We start from the raw sequence: 26,516 nt of genomic DNA on the forward strand, positions 1-26,516 counted from the left end.
AACATAACAATGATATTTATATATTACTATAACCAAGAAGTTCTAAGCAGTTCACAGATCTATCAAGAGACCAGAACAAACTCCCAGAAATTATATAAACAAATTAATTAAAAAATCAAAAATCCCTAAATAATTTAACCAATAACTAATTTCTGAAAAAGATAAGTTATAATATTCCTCCTGAATGAAGGATAAGTATTGTATTGAATAAAACTTACAGAAAATTCTTGCCAAAATTTAGGGGACTGGTATGCTAACAGTATTTCATGAATTTTCAGTCTTTTATAACCTTTAGAAGATGGAAAACTAAAAGAAAAAGTATTGATGATTCTCCTGTTCCTGGACAGAGCAGTGATCTGAAAGTTATCCAGCTTATACTCAGAACCGCCCCCATCTAAAATTTTAAATAAAAAACAAGCAAACAAATAAAATCCTGGCTTCTATAGGTAGCCAGTGGAATCTTACAAAATAGCCTGTAATCCTATCCAATTTTCTCAAAGAATATATTGGACAGTGCCATTGAATATCATTTCTAATTAACCCTGCGCTGTCCAGTTAGTGGCAGGGTGATCCATGGGTGGAGTTTGGGCAGAGCTGGTACTTAACAGTGATATTTATACGCTGGTTAAGTAAGAGGGATAAAGTTAGGACAGCAAAATGGCTGTCCTAATTTTTACCTGCAGAGCTAGCCAGACACCAATCTGAATTAGAGAGCTGCACGAGAAGGGGGTTAGCAGGATTCCCGTGGAGATCCCCTACAGGTCCGTGGGGATCCTGTGGGGATGGATGCAGGTCCTATGGGGTTCCTGCGGAAGTATAGTGTAGGACCAGCCTACCCATCCTTTTCTTGTGCAATGGCTGCCGTCTCCTCGTTGATCGGGGATGGGACTGGGAGGGAGTTCACATTTGCCAATCGTCATTAATTTGTTTCTAAGCTACCTTTGCAATTCTAATAGCACTAAAAAAAAATAATGGATATGGTTGATAGCATTGAAATCCCACAAGCCCCGAAAGGGGAAGTTATCAAAATGGGCTAATGTAAAGTTGGGTTATTTAATACAGGATATGGGCGGGAATAGTGGAGATTACTTATGGGGACCGGTGGGGATGGAGCAGTGGCGTAGCCAGACAGCGCAGTTTTGGGGTGGGTCTGAGCCCAAAGTGGGTGGGCACAAAATTTTCTCTGCTCTGCCCTCCCTCCACCACTATACCCACCATTTCTCCCTCTTCTCCACCCCTGTGCCTACCATTTCTCCCCCTCCCCACCTATCCCCTCTGTATACAGCATGTGTCCCTCCCCTCCACCTCATACACAGCCAAGACTTCTCCCTTCCTCACCCCTCCACCCCTTTGCTGCATCTCCCTCACCCACCCACCAAGCCTCATCTTTCCATCTTCCCCCCCCCCCCCCCCCGTGCAGCTGCAGCATCTCACCCTCCTTGCAGGCCCGCCCAGCAGAAAGTTCCTGACGGCGATTCCAGTCGCAGCGATTGCCACACGCTGCCTGCCGGCTGCCGCTCAACAATCTCCTCGCACTACTAAGCGCTAACCCGGAAGTCTCTCCTCTGCAGGAGAGACTTCCGGGTTAGCGCTTAGTAGCGCTAGGAGATTGTTGAGCGGCAGCCGGCAGACAGCGTGTGGCAATCGCTGCGACTGGAATCGCTGTCAGGAACTTTGCTGCTGGGCGGGCCTGACCTGAAATTGGGTGGGCCCAGGCCCGCCCGTGGCTACACCCCTGGATTGGAGTAGGTTACTTCTGGGGATGAGCAAGGATGGAGGAGATTCCAATGGGGATGGGTGGGGATGGGTTAGATTCTATAGGGTTTGAGCGGGGACAGGTAAAATTTCTGGCCCTGTGCAACTCTATAATCTGAATATCAACCAATGACTGGTTAACTCCCAGTAGTGGCCTAGGGGATTCTTGGGGCCCCCTCCCTCCTCCCTCCAAAGCCAATAGTCGGAGATCAGTTTTTAAATTATTATTTCATTTATTAAGGAACAAAGTTTTATCCTACACCCGTATCATCCATGTGAAAAAGCAGCTGTTCCCTAAACTTAATAGCTAGTTGCACCACCTTTAGCATGCTTCCTATAATTTGATATTGGTCTTTTACATTGATATTGAGGAGTCTTTACCCAATCTAATTCAGATGCATTTCATAGATTTCCATGCATGAATTGCTCATTTCAAGTCCTGCCACAGCATCTCTATTGGACTCAAGCCAGGACTTTGACTAGGACAGTCCAAACCTTTTATTTTGTTTCTCCTCATCTATTCATATGTAGACTTGCTTTTGTGTTTTGGATCATTCTCTTGCTCCATAAGTCAATTATGCTTCAGTTTCATCTCACAGATGACCAGACATTCTCCTTGAGAATTTTATGGTACAGTGCAGCATTCATGGTTCATTTAATAATAAGCTTTCCAGGTCCTGACACAACAAAACATCCCCTCACCATCACAATACCACCATCATGTTTGACTGTTGGTTTGATGTTCTTACTGTGGAATGCTGTATTTGCTTTATACCAGACATAATGAGACCTATGTTGTCCAAGAAGTTTCATTTTGACTCGTCTATCCATAGAAAATTTTCCCAAAAGGCTTGGGGATCATAGAAGTGTGTTTTTGCAAATACGAGATGAGCATGAATAGCAGTGATTTCTACCTTTCTACTTTTCCACAAATCCCACTTTTGCCCAGTCTTTCTTATTGTAGAATCATGAACACTGACCTTAGCTGAAGCTAGAGAGGCCTGAAGTTCTTTGGATGTTGTGAGAAGTTTTGTGACTTTCCAGATAAGTTGTTGCTGCACTCTTGGAGTAATTTTGGCAAGTCAGCCACTCTTGGGAAGATGTACTACTGTTCTACGTCTCCATTTGGAGATAATGGCTCTCACTGTGGTTCTGTGGTATCCCAGAGCTTTTCCAGATTGATATATTTCAACAACAATGTTCTCATCCATTCTTGAATTTCCTTTGATTGTGGCATAGCGTTCTTATAGAAACTTTGTAGTGACTACTTCACTCATGGTAAGGCTCAATGTATAGTGAGATTTAGATTCAACAGGGCTGGCTGCAGTCAAGCCTGACTGTGTTCAATCAGCTGAATCTAATGATTGGTTAAATTTTGATCAGTTGGTTGATTGAGTAACTAAGGGGCCAGTTAACTATTTTGCATGTGTGATATGGGGGGGGGGGATGGGACTAGGACTTGATATACCGCCTTTCTGTGTTTTTTTTTTCCAACTACATTCAAAGCCGTTTACATAGTATGTACAGGTACTTATTTGTACCTGGGGGAATGGAGGGTTAAGTGACTTGCCCAGAGTCACAAGGAGCTGCGGTGGGAATCAAACCCACTACGCTATAACTTTAGTGCTTCATTTACTTAAGGAACAAGTTAAAAATTGTGTTGTGTTTTCCCAGGTTATCTTTGTCTAAAATTGCATTTTGTTTAAAGATCAGAAACCATTTAATGGCTCATTTTCAAAGCACATAGACTTACAAAGTTACATAGGTTCCTATATAACTTTGTAAGCCTATGTGCTTTGAAAATGAGCACTTTAGTTTGATGTATATGCAATAATAGAGGAAATCAGGAGGACAGGGGACTTTTTCACATTATTGTACCTTTTGAACCCTCGGTCAGCAGGATGATCTGAATTATATACAGTGATTGTGTGGTCAGATAAGTTAGAAAATATAGGAGTAAAATAAAGAATGATGGAAAAAGTTACAAATGTCACATTATTTAAAATTAATTTTTGTTTTTTTAATTTAGGCGTTCTATAAATCGCACATGGACTCGAAAGCAGGCTCCTGACACTCCTGCACAAGAACTGATTACCTCGCAATGCCACATACCTAAGCAGAATGAACCCATACCACCTGCTGAAACAACTAGAGGTATGCAGTGCCATTTTAGAAAACTCAAAATCTGAATATAGAGATTTTTGCCAAAACATCTAGAGCCTGTGACATATTTTACAAATGCAGGGTTGAACATATAAGAGTATTGTAAAATTGACATATCCCATCAAAAACATATGGCAGATGAATGGCAATGTCTCAAAATGTTGCAGTGTGAAACTTGTTTATTCTAATTTACACCCTAATTATTGTACATTTATCTTGTCCTGTTATTATTATGTTTTGTTTTTCCTATTTAACCACTTTGCATTATACATAATTTTCTTACGCACCTTAAATGCTATAAGGCTGTAATTGTTATTCCGTTAATAGGATTGCCATGATATTCTCATGCACCTTATTTGTTATCTAATCATGATGTATTGTAAGCCACATTGAGCCTGCAAATAGGTGGGATAATGTGGGATATAAGTGCAGCAAATAAATAAATAGAGAAGTGAACCCAAGGGTGTCCATGAAGCTGAAAAAGGCCCATTCAAGCTCACACCATCATTTCCTGACATAGATTTTACATTGCCTGTATGTCATTGTGCTATCTGGAATCGAAGATGGATGTAGAGAATGCTGCACCACCCATGACACGCCCCTGTACCACCTTCAACATGCCTCTGCTGACCCTAGACATTTTACTGGCTTGTCCGTTTTGGCCACAAAAATGTATAATGCTGGGAATGGGACATTTAGAGCGCGAATAGTGCTTGTAAAATGACCACCATGGTCTTTACCATATATATATATATATATTTTTGTTACATTTGTACCCTGCGCTTTCCCACTCATGGCAGGCTCAATGCGGCTTACATGGGGCAATGGAGGGTTAAGTGACTTGCCCAGAGTCACAAGGAGCTGCCTGTGCCTGAAGTGGGAATTGAACTCAGTTCCTCAGTTCCCCAGGACCAAAGTCCACCACCCTAACCACTAGGCCACTCCTCCACTCATATGTGCTTGCATAACCATATAATTATCAGTTTGGTAGAGTTAACTAACTTCATACTGCTAATTATTTTGAATTTATGAAGTGTTTTTGGGCTACAAAAATTGTTAATGTATAGGCTCTTGCATATAAGTGCTGTCATTGTTTAGGCTGTTAATTATGAATGACTGCCATGAGAGACACTGTACCCTATTTTAAAATTTGCAGTTACCATACACAAATTTCAAGAATTAATATGTGGTAATGTCGTAACTGCACAGTCTATGTGTTTTCTGTTTCTAGCTGTTTCCCATTCAGTTAACACAGATGAAATGTCATTATATTGCATTAACTTCATTGCTGATATTGACATGCAGTTGGCTACACCTATTAACATGGTGTTAACTCTGCCTTGTTACCTGCCACATTAAGAGCCAATGCACAGTATCTTCTGAATTAACTGGAAGGCATAGTCCTAGCCCATTTTCCAACCTATTTTAAATGGACTGTTAATATGTTAGGTAATGCATGCATTAATTGCCAAGACAACTTAATAAATTGCAGCAAGAGCTGGAGTTTGCCCTTTTTATTCTTGCTTTTATCTTGGTTTATTCTATAACTTCAGCTTATATTGAGGGTAATTTTATAATAAGTCGCCTATATTGAGAGGTCAAGCAGGCGCCTAGTTTTAGCATGCTTAATAAAGATACATAATGAATCAAATTGTAATTGCAGACGGTCCGGTTATAAAGATAAATGTATCCCTTACTAGTTGAAGATTTATATATGTATATATTTCTCTGAGGACAAGCAGGCTGCTTGTTCTCACGACTGGGCGACGTCCGACGGCAGCCCCAGGTCCAGAATCTTCCTAGCAACAAAGCTTGCTAGAGCCCTCGCGCTCACCGCACATGCGCGGCCGTCTTCCCGCCCGCAGCGCGAACGTGCCTCAGTCTCTTTTTTTCCGCAGTCGGAGCGGCTGTTTTCGGCTGTTCTGTGCCCCAGAAGAGAGCCCTCCCAGCGATTCCGTGTTTTTTTGCCGGTTTTCGGTTGTTTTTGAGCGAGTTCGCTCGAGTTTTTGTTCCTTTAAAAAAAAAAAAAAAAAAAAGCTGAAACGGAAGTCGTTTACAGCCAAACCCATGTCGGCGGTGCCACTCCTAAAACCGTAAGAGCTATCAGCTTGGAGTTTTTGGCTCCCGTGGAGGTTACATTGAATCTCATCTGGGAGGCGCGCCAGGACCTAACGGTGGTAGTAAATAATTTTGCTTCAGATATAATCTTATTAGTGAGCCACATGGATAATCTAATCGAATCCTTTGAGAATGAAAAATTGATACAGCAAATTAAGTTCTACAGGAATAGGAAACGGTTAAGATTTTGAAAATGTTAATGGAAGAAAAATTTGAATAAAATGAATATTGTTACAGATGATTAATATCGAGATTGTTGTTTTCCCAGAGTTCCGGGTATGACTCCTAAAAGTTTTTTTTCCTCTGAAATGATTCCTCTTAGTATATTAATTCAAAAGGAGTGAAGCCTGTGAAACTGGGATTACTTTAATCAGTGGGAATTGGATCAGAGATTCAAGTGTTTGTATTGTTAAATCATTTTTGGTTTTAAAAGGGGAAAAAAAATGAAATCAGGTGTATTGTTTCCACTAATATTGGACAATAAGTTTGTTTCCAACGAAATTAATTGACTATACACCGTTTTGGGTTTGAGGAGGCCAACCAGATGATCAATGTGGAATAATGATTCAGATAAATAATAACTGGGGATAATCAGGTTAATACCACGTTTTCTTGGTTTACTGTTGTTTAATTGATCTCCTTGTTTCACTCTCCCTATTTATTTTGTGGTCTAAGCAGTGGTGTTCCTAGGGGCGCTGACACCCGGGGCGGTCGCCGATGTGCCCCGCCCCCTGGGTGCAGCGCCCCCCCCCCCCCCCCCCCCCCCCCCCCCCCGGTGCAGCGTGAACCCCTCACCGGGTGCACGCCGCTGGGGGGGGTGCCGCGCGCTGGTCAGCTTCGTTGTTTCCATGCTCCCTCTGCCCCGGAACAGGAAGTAACCTGTTCCGGGGCAGAGGGAGCATGGAAAACAATGAAGCTGACCGGCGCGGCACCCCCCCAGCGGCGTGCACCCGGGGCGGGCCGCACCCACCGCCCCCCCTTAGTACGCCACTGGGTCTAAGAAAGAGAAAGATTGTATATAATTCATTTATCTAGTTGAGATTGTTTTCTTCTAATATTGTATTAAAGTACAGTCATCTCTGTATTACTGTTTGCAAGTGACCCTTGTAAAATGAAAAAGTATAAATAAATGATTAAAAAAAACAACTCCTTTTCTTCTTAGAGTTCCCGCAACTTTTCTTTCGTTGTCGTGAGCGGGTTTCTTCTTTTTGGTGCCCTTTTTTGACACCATTGCGAGTTTTGACTTTACCGCCGCGATTTTTCCGTCGATGACATCGAAGATCGCCAGCAGCTTCAAGAAGTGCACGCGGTGCAGCCGGGCAATCTCAGCCACTGATCCACATGCTTCGTGTATTCAGTGTTTTGGGGCTGGTCATCGCCCCGATGCTTGTACTTTGTGTCTTAGCCTTAAAAAGCGGACACAAGCTTCGAGATTAGCTCAGTGGGAGTGCCTGTTCCAAGCCGTGCCTGGTCCTTCGGCATCAACGTCGGTAGCAGTATCGATGTCGGCACCGGAGAATGCATCGACATCCGGAGCGCAGGTAATGGCTGTCCAGAGACCATCTCACGCTGGCAGCAGTGAGCTCTCGAGTGGGTCTCCACCTGCCTCAAGGACTCCTGCAGTGCAGGCCCACCGGGACTGACCTTCTTCAGACCTGGCCCCAAGGAGGTGTGTGGATTCCACGTCCTCCTCGTCAGTACCGGTGGCGTGCTTCGAGTGAAGGCGAAGAAGCATCGTCATCGGTCACCTTCCCATCACGATACCGGGAGCTCCGGGACGCCGAAGGATTTGGCACCCGCAAAGTGTCGACGCCGGGAGGACCGCTCACCCTCCATTCAGGAGGTGTCAATGCGCTCTTCTCCGGACAGCCCGGTACCGCCTCCTCGCCCCAGACAGATTCTGGCTTCGTCTCCTGCACCGATCCCACAGCCTTGCTCGACAGACACTCTTGACGAGCGCCTCCGAGCCATTCTTCCGGAGATTCTGGAAGGGCTGCTGCGACCATCTGTTTCGGTATCGCAGGTGCTTGCGCCGTCGGTACCGTCGAGAGATGCGGCGGCTGGCTCCCTGCCCATGGTGAGGCCTACGGCGCCGGTACCGCTTTTGGCGTCCGCTACCACCCAGGTTGATTCCATGTCGATGGAGGGAGCTTCATCGCCGAAGGCGCGGGAGTCCACTTCTCGACACTGTCACCGAGGACATGGTTTCTCGGCGTTGAAACAGGCCGGGCTTCGGACTGCACTTAGAGAGCTGGTGTCCGATACCAAGGGGGAGGCCTCGTGGGAAGCAGAGGAAGAACCAAGATATTTCTCGGATGAGGAGTCTTGTGGTCTTCCTTCTGATCCTACTCCTTCGCCAGAGAGAAAGCTTTCTCCCCCGGAGAGTTTGTCTTTCTCGTCCTTTGTCTGGGAAATGTCTGTGGTCATTCCCATCCCAGTGGTAACTGAGGATGAGCCCAGGGCTGAGATGTTCGAGGTCCTGGACTATCCTTCGCCACCTAAGGAGTCGTCCACTGTTCCTCTGCACAATGTCCTTAAGCAGACATTGCTGGCGAACTGGACAAAACCATTAACTAATCCCACCATCCCCAAAAAGATTCCAGTACCGATCCACGGGGACCCAGAGTTGATGAAGACCCAGTTGCCTCATGACTCTGCTGTTGTGGATTCCGCTCTCAAGAGGGCCAAGAGTTCGAGAGATTACGCCTCGACGCCCCCGGGGCGGGAGTCTAGAACTCTGGACTCTTTTGGGAGGAAGGCCTACTATTCTGCTGTGTTCATGTCCAAGATCCAGTTGTACCAGCTCTACACGAGCATCCACTTGCAGAACAATGTGAAGCAACTGGCGGACTTGGTCGATAAGCTCCCTTTGGAGCAGGCCAAGCCTTTTCAGGAGGTGGTCAGGCAGCTTGAAGGCATGTCGTAAATTCCTGTCCAGGGGTGCTTACGACTCTTTTGATGTTGCGTCCAGGGCCGCTGCTCAGGATATAGTGATACGCAGACTCTCATGGCTGCATGCCTTTGACCTGAAGAATAGAGTCCAGCAGCGGATTGCGGATGCTCCTTGCCGGGGGGGATAACATTTTCGGTGAGGTGGTAGAGCAGCTCCATCAGTGGGAATCTGCACTTGACAACCTCTCCCACCGGGCGCCTTCTGCTACTACCTCATCAGGTAGACGTTTTTACAGGGGAAGGAGGAATGCTCCCTATACTTATAATAAGCGTAGGTACAATCCACCTTCCCGCCAGCCTACCCAGGCTAAGCCCCAGCACTCTCGTTGACGTCAACAGCTCCCCAGCAAAAGCAAGGGACGGGCTTTTGACTGGCTTCAGATGAGCATAGCCGCCATAAACGTACCTGTGCCGGATGATCTGCCGGTCGGAGGGAGGTTAAAAGTTTTTCACCACAGGTGGCCTCTGGTAACCTCCGACTGGTGGGTTCTTCAAATAGTTCGGTCCGGGTACTCTCTCAATTTGATTTCCAAACCTCCAAATTGCCCACCGGGAGCTCAATCCTTCAGCTTCCAGCACAAGCAGGTACTTGCAGAGGAACTCTCCGCCCTTCTCAGCACCAATGCAGTCGAGCCCGTGCCACCGGGGCAGGAAGGACTGGGATTCTATTCGTTCTCACCCAGCTGATGAGACCACTGAATTCCTGCCATCTGAAGTACTTGAGCTGGAAGGTCATTTTCTTGGTGGCTGTTACTTCAGCTCGTAGAGTCAGTGAGTTCCAAGCCTTGCTAGCGCATGCTCCTTATACCAAATTCCATCATAACAGAGTAGTCCTCCACACTCACCCTAAGTTCTTGCCGAAGGTGGTGTCGGACTTCCATCTGAACCAGTCAGTTGTTTTGCCAACATTGTTTCCCCGTCCTCATACCCGTCCTGCTGAACATCAGTTGCACACTTTGGACTGCAAGCGAACATTGGCCTTCTATGTGGAGCGGACAAGCCCCTTCAGACAGTCCGCCCAAATGTTTGTTTCTTTCGACCCTAACAGAAGGGGAGTTGCTGTCGGGAAACGCACCATTTCAAATTGGCTGGCAGATTGCATTTCCTTCACTTACGCCCAGGCTGGGCTGACTCTTGAGGGTTCTGTCACGGCTCATAGTGTTAGAGCCATGGTAGCGTCAGTGGCCCACTTGAAGTCAGCCACTATAGAAGAGATTTGCAAGGCTGCGACGTGGTCATCAGTCCACATATTCACATCTCATTACTGCCTTGAGCAGGATACCCGATGCGACAGTCGGTTTGGGCAGTCGGTGCTGCAGAATCTGTTTGGGGTTTAGAATCCAACTCCACCCACCTAGGTCAATTTCTATTCTGTTCCAGGCTGCACTCTCAGTTGTTTCTGTTTTTAGGTCAATCTCAGTTTTGTCGCCGCCGTTGCGGGGCCCAATTGACCTCTCTTTGTTGTTTTGAATGAGCCTGGGGGCTAGGGATACCCCAGTCGTGAGAACACACAGCCTGCTTGTCCTCAGAGAAAGTGAAGTTACTTACCTGTAGCAGGTATTCTCCGAGGACAGCAGGCTGATTGTTCTCACCAACCCGCCCACCTCCCCTTTGGAATTGTATCTTCCCTTCTCTTTGACTGAGGCACGTTCACGCTGCGGGTGGGAAGACGGTCGCGCATGTGCACGCGAGGGCTCTAGCAAGCTTTGTTGCTAGGAAGATTCCGGACCTGGTGCTGCCGTCGGACGTCGCCCAGTCATGAGAACAATCAGCCTGCTATCCTCGGAGAATACCTGCTACAGGTAAGTAACTTCGCTATATATATATAGGTGAAAAAGTTGTTTGAAGAAGTTTCAAGGAAAATTCATAAATGTTTAAATAAATGTTTGAAGATTTGAAAGCTTATTAATTTAAAATGTGTTAGTGAGGCTTAGGTTGTGTTCCTATGTGAAACGAGTCTCTGCTGATGGTTCTACAGTGGTTTAATATTTGTTAGTGACAGTGATTGAGGTGCTGATTTTTTTGGATTTTTAAAGACACATAGAGGAGTATTTTCAAAGCACTTAGACTTACAACATTCCATAGGTTACTATGGAACTTTGTAAGTCTAAGTGCTTTGAAAGTTAGGCCCCTAGTCACCTGTACTTTGTTAAAATTACCCACCAAATCCATAAAAATTATGGCTAAAAAGAAGCCATGGACGATTACACCTGCTTGGGAGCAGGCGTAAATATTTGTTTGTAAAGTATACATGTATTTTATTAAATACACATGTAAATTCTGACTCTACTTGTTTTCTGCCTAAAACCTACCTCTGAACATGCCTGCACCTAGATTTCTTTATAGTGCATGCATTTTTGTCTTTGCGCATACTTTGATAGGTGGGGTCATTTTATAAGTGACATTTTATGAATGTGTACCGTTATATACTTGCAAAAATACTTTTATACAATTACTTCTCTGGTATATGAAACATGCTGTCAGTACAGTGACTGTTTCTTATCTCAAACTGTAGATATGGAGGGCCTCCGGCAAAGCCAAGTATTAAATATGAAGAATTTGAGGCATTCAGAGCTAAGGCTCAATGAGGCAAAACAAAAAATGCGTGAAATTACGATCAATATCAAGATGAAGGAGGAACTCATTAAAGAATTGATAAAACAGGTAATGTGTTTAAAAAAAATCATGCACCAACTAAATATGCATGAACACTGTTATATTAGCTATAATAAAGCTTTAATGGTTGAGTCACCATTTTGGAAGTCAGAAAGTAAGCCATGTCAAATGATTATTTGAGAGAGTCAAGTGACTTCTACCACTTGAGCTAAGGATAGTATTTAAAGTAAAGAAGCATTTAATGAGCATATGATGTTCTTGGGTTGACACAACTCTAAGCTATGGCATGATTTTATAACAGGACACCAATGTGAGACATCCAGAAAGGTGCCTGCTTTAAGCCAATTTTATAAAGGCTAACAATAAGCATTTCTCTGTATTACAGACTGATAAATTATATATAGGATTTATTGGATGATCATATGTGGGCTATACAGAGATCTTTAAATGGTAGCCTCCAAATGGTGACCACCGTATAATCCATTGACTTTTCATTAGTTCTGATGGTACTGACTTTTGAATAGCTTCTGTTGTATCAGAGTGCATTGTATTGTCCTTACGACGATGTATTCCATCAGCTACTCCTGCTCCTACTTCATTATGAGGTCCTAAATGTGTTTACTGTATTCTACTGCATTGTACTGAGCTGCACAGGTGATTCTAAACTCCTATAGGCGATTACTGCATTTTAACTGCTTTTGCTGTGTTTTACTCTTTTATACTTGACTATACTGATGTCTGTAACTCCCTTGAGTTACTACAGTACTTTTCTGCATCACATTGAACTGCACTAGTGACTGTAAACTCCCATAAGTTACTACTGCTCATACTGCATTTTATGGCATTATACTAAACTGTTCTCATTTAGTTATTATTGCCTTGTACCGTTGACCACTGTGTTCCCTCTAAACCTACTGTACTGCACAAAACCAAAGCCAAAATGAATCTCTCCAAATTGCTTTTAATAATTTACTTTCTATCCCTAATTTACTACTACTACTACTTATCATTTCTAAAGCGCTACTAGACGTACGCAGTGCTGTACACTTGAACATGAAGAGACAGTCCCTGCTCGACAGAGCTTACAATCTAATTAGGTCAGACAAACAGGACAAACAAGAGATAAGGGAATATTAAAGTGAAGATGATAAAATAAGGGTTCTGAACAAGTGACTAAGGGTTAGGAGTTAAAAGCAGCATCAAAAAGGTGGGCTTTTAGCTTAGATTTGAAGACGGCCAGAGATGGAGCTTGACGTACTGGCTCAGGGAGTCTATTCCAGGCATATGGTGCAGCAAGATAAAAGGAATGGTCTGGAGTTAGCAGTGGAGGAGAAGGGTGCAGATAAGAGAGATTTACCCAGTGAATGGAGTTCCCGGGGAGGAATGTAGGGAGAGATGAGAGTGGAGAGGTACTGAGGAGCTGCAGAGTGAATGCACTTATAGGTCAATAAGAGGAGTTTGAACTGTATGCGGAAACGGATAGGAAGCCAGTGAAGTGACTTGAGAGGGCTAATATGAGCATAACGACACTGGCAGAATATTAGTCATGCAGCAGAATTTTGAACAGATTGTAGAGGAGAGAGATGGCTAAGTTGGAGACCTGTGAGAAGCAAGTTGCAATAGTCTAAGCGAGAGGTGATAAGAGTGTGGATGAGGGTTCTGCTAGTGTGCTCAGAAAGGAAAGGGTGAATTTTGGTGATATTATAGAGAAAGAAACAACAGGTTTTAGCAGTCTGCTGAATATGTGCCGAGAAGGAGAGGGAGGAGTCGAAGATGACCCCAAGGTTACGCGCTGATGAGACAGGAAGGATGAGAGTGTTATCCACAGAAATAGAGAATGGGGGAGGAGAAGAGGTTGGTTTAGGGGGAAAGATGAGAAGCTCAGTCTTGGTCACGTTTAGTTTCAGATGGCGCTGAGACATCCAGGAAGCAATGTCAGACAGGCAGGCTGATACTTTGGCCTGGATTTTGGCTGAGATTTCTGATGTGGAGAGGTAGATCTGGGAGTCATCATCATAAAGATGATACTGAAAACCATGGGATGAGATCAGAGTACCAAGGGAAGAAGTATAGATGGAGAAAAGAAGAGGTCCCAGGACAGATCCCAGAGGTACACCAACTGACAGTGGGATAGAAGTAGAGGAGGATCCACTAGAGTATACACTAAAGGTACACTGGGAAAGATAAGAAGAAAACCAGGAAAGAACAGAGCCCTGTAATCCAAGTGAGAACAGCGTATCAAGGAGTAGGCTGTGATCAGCAGATAGATCGAGAAGGATGAGGCTAGAATAGAGACCTTTGGATCTGGCCAGGAACAGATCATTGGAGACTTTAGCAAGTGCTGTTTCAGTTGAATGAAGGGGGCGAAAGCCAGATTGAAATGGATCAAGAATAGCTTGAGATGAAAGAAAGTCAAGGCAACGGCGGTGAACAGCATGTTCAGATATCTTGGATAGGAAAGGGAGGAGGGAGATGGGGCTATAGTTGGAAGGACAGGTAGGGTCCAATGAAGGTTTTTTAAGGAGTGGTGTGACTACGGCATGTTTGAAGGCATCAGGAACAGTCGCAGTGGACAGTGAAAGATTGAGGATATGACAGATAAAAGGGTTGACAGTAGGAGAGATAGTGTTAAGTAGATGGGTGGGAATAGGATCAGAGGAACAGGTAGTTAGTTTTGAGGAGGAAATAAGATGTGTAGTTTCCTCTTCAGTGATTTCAGAAAAGGAAGAAAAAGGAGGCAGGGGTTGAAGGGTTGAGAGAATGGACTAAGGGAAGGCGAGATGGAGGTGACCTGGTTGAGAATTCAAATTTGATTTTGTGAACCTTGTCATGAAAGAACTCAGCCAGGGTCTGGGGGGAAAGTGAAGGGGAGGTTGGAGGTGAAGGCACTTTGAGGAGAGAGTTCAGTGTGGCAAAGAGACGTCAAAGATTTGAGCAAAGAGAATTTGTCAACTGGATGTAAAAAGTCCTGTTTGGCAAGTAAAAGAGCAGATTGGAAGGAAGTCAGCAAGAATTTGAAATGTATGAAGTCAGCAGGGGCACGGGATCTCAGCCAAAGGCGTTTGGCAGAGCGGGCACAGGAACGTAGGTAGTGGATTCTAGAGGTCAGCCAAGGCTGGGGTTTGGTACATTTTACAGAATGGGGAATGGGAGGAGCGAGAGTATTCAGAGCAGATGAGAGAATGGTATTATAGGAAGAGACAGCCTCATTGACAGACTTGGATAACATAGCGATAGAGAAGAGATTTGAAACATTGGAGGACAGAGTAGAAGGGTCAATAGCCTGAAGATTCCTAAATGTATTGGTTAAGATTGGACGGGACTGGGGAGGAGGGTGTTTTAAGTGTGAAAGTTATCAGATGATGGGAAGAGTTGAGGCACAGAAACTGGAGAGTGAGCAGTTTGAGAAGAGGATAAGATCAAGACAGTGGCCATTCTGGTGAGTGGGGGCAGTGGAGCACAGTTGACCACCCCTCTCACAGACAACAATATTCCCACAATACATAACCCTTGCAGACTACCTAAAAATACACCTCACCATAAGAATAATAATCAACCAAAAGGAAAATCTAATACACATGGTCACAATCAACACAAAGGAAAGAAAGGACAAAACAATCCCAGATTCCAAGAGGAAAGACAAATAATAAAAATTAATACATCTCCGACCCTAACTGACCCTTACCAATCAATCCAACTGGGGTATATTAATGCAAGATCGGTAGTTAACAAAACAACAACCATAACAGACTGGATCACAACAGACAATCTTGATCTTTTGTTAATTTGTGAGACCTGGATTCATGATCACAAAGACCCCATTACTTTAGATTATGCCCCCAGATTACAAAATCATCCACTGGACAAGAAATGGAAAAAGAGGAGGCGGTATAGCTGTTATCTATAGATCCCACTTTACTGTTACAACTACCGCTGAATTCATACTTCCCCAACTTGAAATTGCCTTAATTAGAATCAATCATTTAAATCTGTTCACCTTAATGTTGTCCTCTTTTATAGACCACCAGGAAATTGGCATGATTGCCAAACACTCTTCATGGACTTCATATCGAATGCTTGTATTTCAAATTCCAACCTTCTTATAATAGGGGATATTAATCTTCACCTTGAAGACCATAACTCAATTAACGTGCATGAATGTAAGGATTTTTTTTCAAATATGGGATCTTAACTTGCCAGATATTCAACCAACCCATATGAAAGGACACTATTACACACAAACTCTCATCAGACTCAAATTTTGTATTAACTGTTACAAAATGGACACCTACACCATGGTCTGACCACTACAAGTTAAACCTTTCTCTTCATTGGCGAAAAAAAGATTTACACCAGAGTCATGATCGCTTAACCTATACCACGAGAGTCCAAATCGACCCGTTAATATTTTGGCAACAATTTTATCACAATGAATGGTCAGCACAAACAGACTGAAACCAATTTTTTCTACAATGGGACAACAGATGCAGAAGTATATTAGACAACATAGCACCTTTGAAAACTAGAACATCATGTAGAAAGAACTCAATACCTTGGTTTAATGAAGAATTATTTCAACTGGTGAGCAGTTACTAGATTCTACACCAACCAACGCAGATACCCCATCAGCAGATAATCTTGAGAAATACTTCAAAGAGAAAATTGTAAAGTTACCAAACCAACGATTATGTTAAATTCCTCGACTGTCTTGACCCACACCCTGATGAACACCCAGCTGACCAAACCTGGACTAACTTTGACACACTCTTGGATGACACCATCTTCTGAGCAATTAAAAGGTTCGCCAAGTCCTATTGCAAACTAAACATATGCCCAAACAATCTTATAGAATTTGCCCCTCAACAATTTATATCTGACCTTACAATGAATCTGAATTACATGCTACAAAATGGACTCTTCCTAAAGGACAAAGGAAATATTTTACTCACCCCTATACCTAAGGACTGGAAAAAAAATACAAGCGGCTTAACTAATTATCGCCCAGTAGCATCTATCCCTCTGGTAACCAAATTAATGGAAGATGATGTTACCAAGCAACTTATCAATTACTTAAATAAATTCTCAATCCTTCATGACTCTCAATCAGGATTCCGGTCTAACCACAGTACCGAAACAGTACTAACTACTCTCTTAAATAAATTTAAACAATCAATTGCAACTGGCAAGAAGATTCTTCTCCTACAGTTTGATATGTCTAGTGCATTTGACATGGTAAACCATAAAATATTATTATATATCCTAGAATACTTTGGAGTTGGATAACTGGTTCAGAGGCTTCCTAACTACAAGAACATATCAAGTGAAATCTAATTCGAGTATGTCAGCTTCATGGATACCCGAACGTGGTGTCCCCCAAGGATCTCCACTCTCTCCAACTCTTTTTAACCTAATGATGACACCCTTGGCCAAATCGTTATCCAATCAGGGCCTTAATCCATATATATATGCAGATGACGTCACGATTTACATCCCGTTTAAACAAGATTTAAAAGAAATTACCAAAGACATTAACCACAGCTTCCAAATCATGCATTCATGGGCGGATGCATTCCAGTTATAACTTAAAGGTGAAAAAACACAATGTCTTGTACTTACATCACAATATAATGCTAATAATTTCACCACAATATCCACACCTAATTTCACCCTTCCAGTCTCAGATACCCTGAAAATTCTTGGAATTACCATCGACCGAAATCTTACACTTGAAAGCCATATGAAGAATACAACAAGGAAGATGTTCCACTCAATGTGGAAACTCAAAAGAATAAAACATCTCATCTGCCCGCAACCTCGGAGTCATCTTTGACTCCTCTCTCTCCTTCTCTGCGCATATCCAGCAGATAGCCAAGACCTGTCGCTTCTTCCTCTTTAACATCAGCAAAATTTGCCCTTTCCTCTCTGAACACACCACCCGAACTCTCGTCCACGCTCTCATTACCTCTCGCCTGGACTACTGCAACTTACTCCTCACCGGCCTCCCACTTAGCCATCTATCCCCCCTTCAGTCTGTTCAGAACTCTGCTGCACGTCTCATATTCCGCCAGAACCGATATACTCATATCACCCCTCTCCTCAGGTCACTTCACTGGCTTCCGATCAGATACCGCATTCAATTCAAGCTTCTCCTTCTTACCTACAAATGCACTCAGTCTGCTGCCCCTCACTACCTCTCTACCCTCATCTCCCCTTACGTTCCCGCCCGTAACCTCCGTTCACAGGATAAATCCCTCCTCTCAGTACCCTTCTCCACCACCGCCAACTCCAGGCTCCGCTCATTCTGCCTCGCCTCACCCTATGCTTGGAACAACCTTCCTGAACCCTTACGCCAAGCCCCCTCCCTGCCCGTCTTCAAGTCTTTGCTTAAAGCCCACCTCTTCAATGCTGCGTTTGGCACCTAACCCTTACCGTTCAGTGAATCCAGACTGCCCCAATTTGACTGCCCCTATCGGACCGACCGTTCACTTGTCTATTAGATTGTAAGCTCTTTGAGCAGGGACTGTCTCTCTTTGTTAAATTGTACAGCGCTGCGTAACCCTAGTAGCGCTTTATAAATGTTAAGTAGTAGTAGTAGTAGTAGTAAAACCTTTCTTTCCAAGGGGAATCTTTCGTAACCTGGTACAATCAATGGTATTAAGTCATTTAGAGTACTGCAATGCACTTCTTGCTGGCTGTAAAGTACAAATCATCAAAAAACTTCAAACAGCCCAAAACACTGCAGCCAGATTGAACGTTTTCTCTTTTTCCTGATTGTTTATTATGTCATCCATATTCTCTATATAATACCAATTGTATCTGTACTCTGAACTGGCGAAAGCCATGACGGAAAATTGTAAGCTGCATTGAGCCTGCAAATAGGTGGGAAAATGTGGGATAAAATGCAATAAATAAATAAAATACCCTAACATATACCGTGTTTCCCCGAAAATAGGACATCCTCCGAAAGTAAGACCTAGTAGAGGTCTTGCTTAAATTTGAAAATATAAGGCATCCCCCGAAAATAAGACCTAGCAGGGGAGGCCTTATTTTTCGGGGAAACATCGGGGTCACCCCCCCACCCGAGATCGCCGGCTCCCCCCCTCGATCAGCGGCTCCCCCCGCCCTCAGTCACTCCCGGAACCAACCTCTTAACCGCTTCCTTTCACCTTCGCACTCGCCGCAAGCAGCAGGGCTGGCCACTCCTTCCTTCCGTGTCCCGCCCTCGTCTGACGTTACGTTACGTCAGGCGAGGGCGGGACACGGAAGGAAGGAGTGGCCTGCCCTGCTGCTTGCGGCGAGTGCGAAGATGAATGGTGAAAGGAAGCATTTAAGAGGTTAGTTACTTCCGGGAGCGACTGAGGGCAGGGGGAGCCACCGCTCGAGGAGGGGAGCCGGCGATCTCGGGGGGGGGGGGGGAGTGACCCCGATGTTTCCCCGAAAAATAAGGCCTCCCCTGAAAATAAGACCTAGCAGGTCTTGGGGAGCAAAATTTAATATAAGACGGTGTCTTATTTTCGGGGAAACACGGTAATCATCAGTCCTGATCCAAATATAATATAAAGGTAACATAGGCACCTGATTCACCACTTCTGCTATTATTCTATAAAGACACTGATATAGAGAGTATACATGCCTTCGATCATTCTCCAGTCTGGGTTCACTTGTCGGGTTTACAAGGTGAGAAACGCCACACATTTTGGAGATTAAATGAATCTATATTGGGGGATGTGAAGGTTTGCGCGGAAATACGTGAGGTCATAAAAAATTATATGGAAATTAATGACACGGAAAGCTATCAGATGGTGTTCTCTGAGATGCTCTCATGACAGTGGTAATTGGTCACCTTATAAAGTTGGGTGCGAGAAGGAAGCGAGACCTATGTATTAAAGAGCTAGAGCTTCACACACAATTAGTGACTTGTCCCAACTTTATGCAATGTTACTAGATTACTTAATGACACCTGTAATAGGTTACAAGCCTGGCAGGCTTGTCCTGTGTCATTACTAGGACACATTGCCTTGTACAATATGTTAATTATCCCTCGATGGTTGTATGTTTTTCAAGTTTTGCCTTTGTACTTTAAACGTAAAGATGAAAAAAAACTGAATTGCTACATACAACGATTCCTGTGGTGGGGGAAGAATACGAGGCTGCCACTGTTCATCTTACAAATACCTGTAGAGTATGGTGGCCTGGGACATTTAAGTCTGTGGCACATCACCATCGCCAGTGGCATGAGACACATCACAGATTGGTTCCGCTCAACACAAGACTTCTCAGCTACTACAATAGAAACAAAATTGACTCAAGATGTTCACTTCAGCTGTTTACTTCATATGGCGGGAGGAAGCATACCCCCAGTGCTGCATTCCTCCTCCAAGAGCTAAAGCAGTATGGCAGAGGATCTGTCGACATCACCACTTCTGTTCAAAGGTAACTCCTTACATAGCCATCTGTGACAACCCGGCCTTCCTTTCTGGGAGCCTGTATGCTGTATTTCGAAGAAGGCAATGAAAGGGTCTAGTATACTTGTTGCATGCAGTGACAGAGGAGGGTCAGATTAAGTCATTTTCTGATTTACAAAAAGAATTCTCATTGCCATCAGCAGACATTTTTCACTACCACCAACTGAAACATTATGTTTCCAGCTTGCCTTGGGTGGACCTAGCTGAGGATGTACAAGAAGAACTTGCTGCGGCATTCACCCTTGGCACCCCGCAAAAGATGCCATTATCATTTCATCATCGGTATATTTGAGATACTGTACCTGAACTTAATTTTACAAGATTAGCTAACCTATGGAACACAGATCTGGGCATCTCACTGTCCACTACACTTTTCAAAGCACATGTGCAATCCCTGCATAGGAACTCACAGATGACATCTCATTGGGAACTTCAAAACAAGTTTGCTTTGTGTATGTGCATATCCCCAAGGCAAGCCTTTCACATGGGGTTGTCGCCAACAGGTGCTTGCATGAAATGTGGTAAAGACGGTGTAGCTTTGGGCCACATGTTTTGGTCCTGCCCAAGAATTACAATCTTTTGAAAAAGCCTCTTGCTTCTGACTTCACAAACCTGGGCAGCCGGATGGCATTTTGATCCTTTACTGTTGTTTGGACATCCTCAACTGGGGTCCCCGGTGCCTCGGGGTTTTTGAGACTTTGTAACGTGCCATCATCATAGCAAAAAAAATAATATTATCAGAATGGCTCTCTATGCGAGCACCATCACTTCAGCAATGGCAAGCCCATATGTTACTTTTTATGAGATTAGAGATACTGGAAGTGGATAACATTACCTCGGCAAAAGGTTTACAGTTTCAACATTGATGGTCCCCAAGTGGTTTTGGTCTTGGAGATAAAGTGGACCCTTAAGAGTCTGTCTGGAGGGTGGGAGGGAGGGGAGGGAGGTGGGAGGGTATAGTTTGTTATGTATAAAGTCTTATGAACCTGTTTTCTGGCATTTCTTCAGCTAATGTTTGAATAAAAACATTTTGAAACATAAATTTTGAAAGTCCAATATTTGACATAGAATTCTTACCTAGGGTAAACGTGAGAAAACCCAGTCCTATTCCTTAGAGGCCCAAGGTACACCCCAGTGCAAGGTCCGATTGACCGTTTTCTGGAACGAGAGGGGACCCCAAAATGAGTCCGATGAAAAGAATCTGCTTAGAGTCAAACTGGAGACAGGTGGACCAGAAGGTTCTTTGGCTATGGATGTCACTCTTAACCTGGACAGATGAACACCACCTCTGCAGCCGAGTACATTTAGAATAAACTTGAGAACAAACTCCAAGGTCTAACAACAGAGATGCAAGTCTTGAAACAAACTGTGGATGATTGTAAGAAAGATATTCAGTCTCTAAAGGAAGTTGATGCTACTATAATAAAGGATAATGTGAACTTGAGATTTAAAGTGGAAATGCTGGGGAACCAGGCGAGGGCATCTAATGTACGGTTTTTAAACTTTCCAAAGTTGCCTATACTGTCTCCAAGAGAAATTTTTGTTCAGTATCTAACAGAGATATTAAATATATCACCTGAAAAGATGCCCTCTATTACCCAGATCTACTATCTTCCACTGTCTAAAAGGAGATTAGAAGATATAGCACAAAATACATCTTTGCCTCCTCACTTAGATATTTCAGAAATATTGGAGACTTCTGACTAATTTAGCAACAACGGCAATGGTGATAGTCTCTCTTGTATTGAAATCTAACCAGGATTGGCTACGTCACCCTTTCTTCAAATACAAAGATTATTTGTTTTTGAACTGGAAAGGAAGGATGTTTCCTGATATAACTAAAGAGACTCAGAAACAAAGACGCAAGTTTCTTCTGATGCATCCTGGGGTTCTTCAGTTGGGAGCCGCCTTCTATCTTAAATGTCCCTGCACAAGCATTGTTAAGTACAAATCAGTCAAATATGTTTTCTTTCAGCCAGCACAGTTGACTGCATTTTTGGCTGTTAGCTGACCTGTATCTATAGCACCTAGTGTTACTGTTGTACAGTATGGAGAGAATATTTAAAACATGTTTGTGTATAAATATTTGGGATTTAAAATATTCAGCCAAGTCTCCTTTACTGCTTTATTTTTCTTGATTATATTCTTACTGGTTTTTGTCTATGGGGCTGGATGGGATACATCCCAGGATACTGAGGGAGCTCAGAGAGGTCCTGGTGGGACCTCTTAAAGATTTATTTATCTAATATGTAACACTCAATATTATGCTCCAACTGTAAATACAGGCTTTGCTTTGCTCTGATTATAAACCAAGCACGATCAGAATGAAATGTTGCTAAGCTTAAATGCAAATGTAGGCTTTGCTTCGCTTTGAATGTAAACCAACTGAATGTTGCTAAGCTTAAATGCAAATGTAGGCTTTGCTTTGCTTTGAATGTAAACCAACTGAATGTCTGCAACAGCGCCTTAAACACAGATATGAATACCAGTAAAACACTTCTAACCATTCATTATCTCACCCTACTCCTACACGCAAACACAACCCATAACTCAGACAACAACAACCCCACAACTCACAAAGCAAACAGCACTCACACACACACAACACAATGCCCACTCTAAAGAACATCCATAACAAACCACCCACAATACACCAACCCTGTGTACAACCTTTTAACAACTCACCAAACCAAAGACACAATAACCAACTAAAAGGAAAAATCCCCAGACATGAACACCACCAACAAAAAGAGGAAAACAACAACAATCTCAACCACCGAAGAAACAGACCACTAATAAAAATAAACACAACGAACCTCCCCACAGAACCACATCGCTCAATCCAACTAGGATACATCAATGCAAGATCAGCAGTAAGCAACTCAGTAGATATACTAGACTGGATCACCACAGACAATTTAGACCTTCTATTTATCACAGAAACCTGGTTCCACAGCCCCCGCCATCTTAGAAACATGCCCACCAGAATACAAAATCACCCACTGGACTCGAAATGGAAAAAGAGGGGGCGGAATAGCCATAATTTACAAACCCGAATTCACCATCACAACCACGGGTGAATCCACCTCACCACAACTTGAAATTGCCTCGACAAGAATTAATCATCCAAACCTAATAGGACACCTTAACGCAATCCTATTCTACAGACCACCAGGAAAATGGCAAGACTCCCAAACACAACTAATGGACTTCATCTCGAACACATGTGTATCTGCCTCAAACATCCTTATAATAGGAGACATCAACCTACACCTTGAAGACGACACCTCAACAGGCACACGAGAATGCAAAGAATTCTTAAAACACGCAACCAACACACAAAAAAGGTCACACACTAGACATCATAACACACAAATTTGACCCGGACTCTACTATCATACTTACTGACACAAGATGGACACCCACGATATGGTCAGACCACCATAAAGCAAATGTCTCTCTCTACTGGCGAAAAACACACACAAACACAATCAATAAACATGAGCGAACAACATACACCACGAGAGGAAAAATAGACCCCATAACATTCTGACAACAGATCTACCAGAAAGAATGGTCAACAAATGCTGACACCATCCAATTCCTCCAAGAATGGGACGAATTATGTACAACAACAACATTAGACAAAATCGCCCCAATCCAAACCAGAACATCACACAGGAAAAAAATAAACCCATGGTTCACCGAAGAGCTGAAAAAACTTAATACACAAGTTAGGAAACTAGAACGCGCATGGAACAAAAAGAGAGATGAACAAACACTAAATGCCTGGAAACTACTTCTACACATCATGAACACATGGGCAGATGCATTTCGCTTGAAACTAAATGCAGAAAAAACTCAATGCCTGATACTCACTTCCCAGTACAACACGAATGAATTCACCGCTATAAACACACCTAAACTAAACCTTCCAATCTCAGAAACGTTAAAAATCCTTGGAGTCACTATCGACCGCCACCTAACACTCGAAACTCATGCAAACAACACAACCAAAAAGATGTTCTACTGCAAGTGGAAACTGAAAAGAATAAGACCATTCTTCCCAAGATCTGTCTTTCGCAGCCTAGTGCAATCCCTCGTACTCAGCCATCTGGACTACTGCAACTCACTATACGCAGGTAGCAAAGAGCATATACTGAGGAAACTTCAAACAGCCCAGAATACAGCAGCCAGACTCATCTTCGGAAAACCAAAATATGAAAGTGCAAAACCCTTACGAGAGAAGCTACACTGGCTCCCACTCAAGGAACGCATCACTTTTAAAGTATGCATATTAGTCCACAAAATCATTCACGGCGAAGGCCCAGCCTACATGTCTGATTTAATAGACTTACCACCCAGAAACGCTAAAAGATCATCCCAAACTTTCCTCAACCTCCACTTCCCTAATTGCAAGGGCTTGAAATACAAGGCGCTGCACGCATCAACCTTTTCTTACATGAGCACGCAGTTCTGGAACACACTACCACGCAACCTGAAAACGATCTACGAACAAACCACCTTCCGCAAACTATTGAAGACCCATCTTTTTGAGAAAATTTACGGAAAGAACCAAAACACATAAAGCCCACACTCATTGTTCAGTTATGCATCAATACAGCCACTCCTGAATTCTCATCCCCCGGAATCTCACCACACTCATACCTTTACTCACATAAAATGTATACCAAGTGTTTTCCTGTTATCATATATTGCCCCTTTTTGTCTCCCTTGTTTCCTTCCAATGTTTCAGTGCTTTTCCCATGATTATACTCCTTATCAATACTTTAACTTTGACTCAAATAACTCATCACAATGTAATCCATAACCAAGTTGTAACAAATTGTATTTCCATGACTCATAATGTATTGTAAGCCACACTGAGCCGCAAAAAGGTGGGAAAACGTGGGATACAAATGCAATAAATAAATAAAATAAATAAATCTTTAGAGACGGGAGAGGTACCGCGAGATTGGAGATGAGCGGATGTGGTCCACAAAAGTGGAGACAGGGAAGAAGTGGGAAACTACTGAAGACCCATCTCCTGAAGAAACTACTGAAGACCCATCTCTTTAATAAGGCATACCACAAAGATCAACAAATGTGAACAGACACCACTCCTACACATATATATTCAGAACGGTCTTATAATATCTGCTTGTTATACTATTACCATGTTCTATCGTTATCTTGTTCCCATGATTCTTCTGTAACACTAAATGTCTATTTTCTAATATATCCTCACCATCCATAATGTGTTGTAAGCCACATTGAGCCTCCAAAAAGGTGGGAAAATGTGGGATACAAATGCAATAAATAAATAAATAAACTACAGACCGGTAAGTCTCACATCGGTGGTAGGAAAAATAATAGAGTCACTGTTGAAAGAAAGGATAGTTAACTTTCTAGAAGCCAATGGGTTATAGGACCCAAGGCAACATGGCTTTACCAAAGGAAAATCCTGCCAAACAAATCTTATTGACTTCTTTGACTGGGTGACCAAAGAACTGGATGAAAGAAGTGCGCTAGATGTAATCTACTTATATTTCAGCAAAGCCTTTGATACGGTCCCCCATAGAAGACTCGTGAATAAGCTGAAAGGGTTGAACTTAGGACCGAATGTGGTGAACTGGATAGGAAATTGGTTGACTGACAGGTGGCAGAGAGTGGTGGTAAATGGAATCCACTCGGAGGAAAGGAAGGTGAGCAGTGGAGTTCCTCAGGGGTCAGTGCTGGGGCCTATTCTGTTTAATATATTTGTGGAAGATATTGCTGAACGGTTGGAAGGAAAGGTTTACCTTTTTGTGGATGACACGAAAATGGCCAATACAGTGGATACCCTGGAGGGAGTAGAAATGATGAGAAGGGATCTCCGAACGTTAGAAGAATGGTCGAGGGTCTGGCAGTTAAAATTTAATTTGAAATTAGAACAAAATACGGGACAATTATTTAGTACTATTCTTCAAAACTTATCTATACTCCTTAAATTATAAGAATAGTTTTATGCATCATTTATTATTGCAAATATATTAAATACTGTTGTGCTTCTACCTTATTTATATTTGTTCATACAAACTTACATCTGTCTACATTATATCATTCTCCACAAAGCTATTACACCTATGATGACTATGAAGTTAGGAATGTGACTATTAATAATCAATCTTATGTCCGCCACATTCTATATAGTTCAAATCTTTTGCATTGCTGTAATTATTCTGTTCTGATGTAAATAGTCCTTGTGGAGCAAGAAAGGAAAGAGCAAAAGAAAGATCCCGTTGTGCTGTGTTATATCAGTCCGCAACTCTCCTTTGTAATCCAAACCTGATGAAATTTGATACTTGAATTATGAAAAAATTCCTGTGTATTCATCACGATGGTTAGTATATAACTGTTCTTGAGCTGCAAGAACAGTTATATACTAACCATCATGATGTACAATAC

General features: G+C 43.0%; 1 protein-coding gene across 1 annotated transcript in view; it reads left to right on the forward strand.

Annotated features, from left to right (window-relative positions):
* Positions 1–26,516, forward strand: part of KIF27 (kinesin family member 27) — a 199,491-nt gene that overhangs the window by 50,905 nt on the left and 122,070 nt on the right. Inside the window, exons 8-10 of the mRNA XM_030193692.1 lie at positions 3,785–3,909; positions 11,504–11,652; position 12,762. Coding sequence (XP_030049552.1) covers positions 3,785–3,909; positions 11,504–11,652; position 12,762 — 275 coding nt within the window. The remainder of the gene's footprint in view (positions 1–3,784; positions 3,910–11,503; positions 11,653–12,761; positions 12,763–26,516) is intronic.

Source organism: Microcaecilia unicolor, chromosome 2 (genome assembly GCF_901765095.1).
Source record: "Microcaecilia unicolor chromosome 2, aMicUni1.1, whole genome shotgun sequence".
Classification (NCBI taxonomy): domain Eukaryota; kingdom Metazoa; phylum Chordata; class Amphibia; order Gymnophiona; family Siphonopidae; genus Microcaecilia; species Microcaecilia unicolor.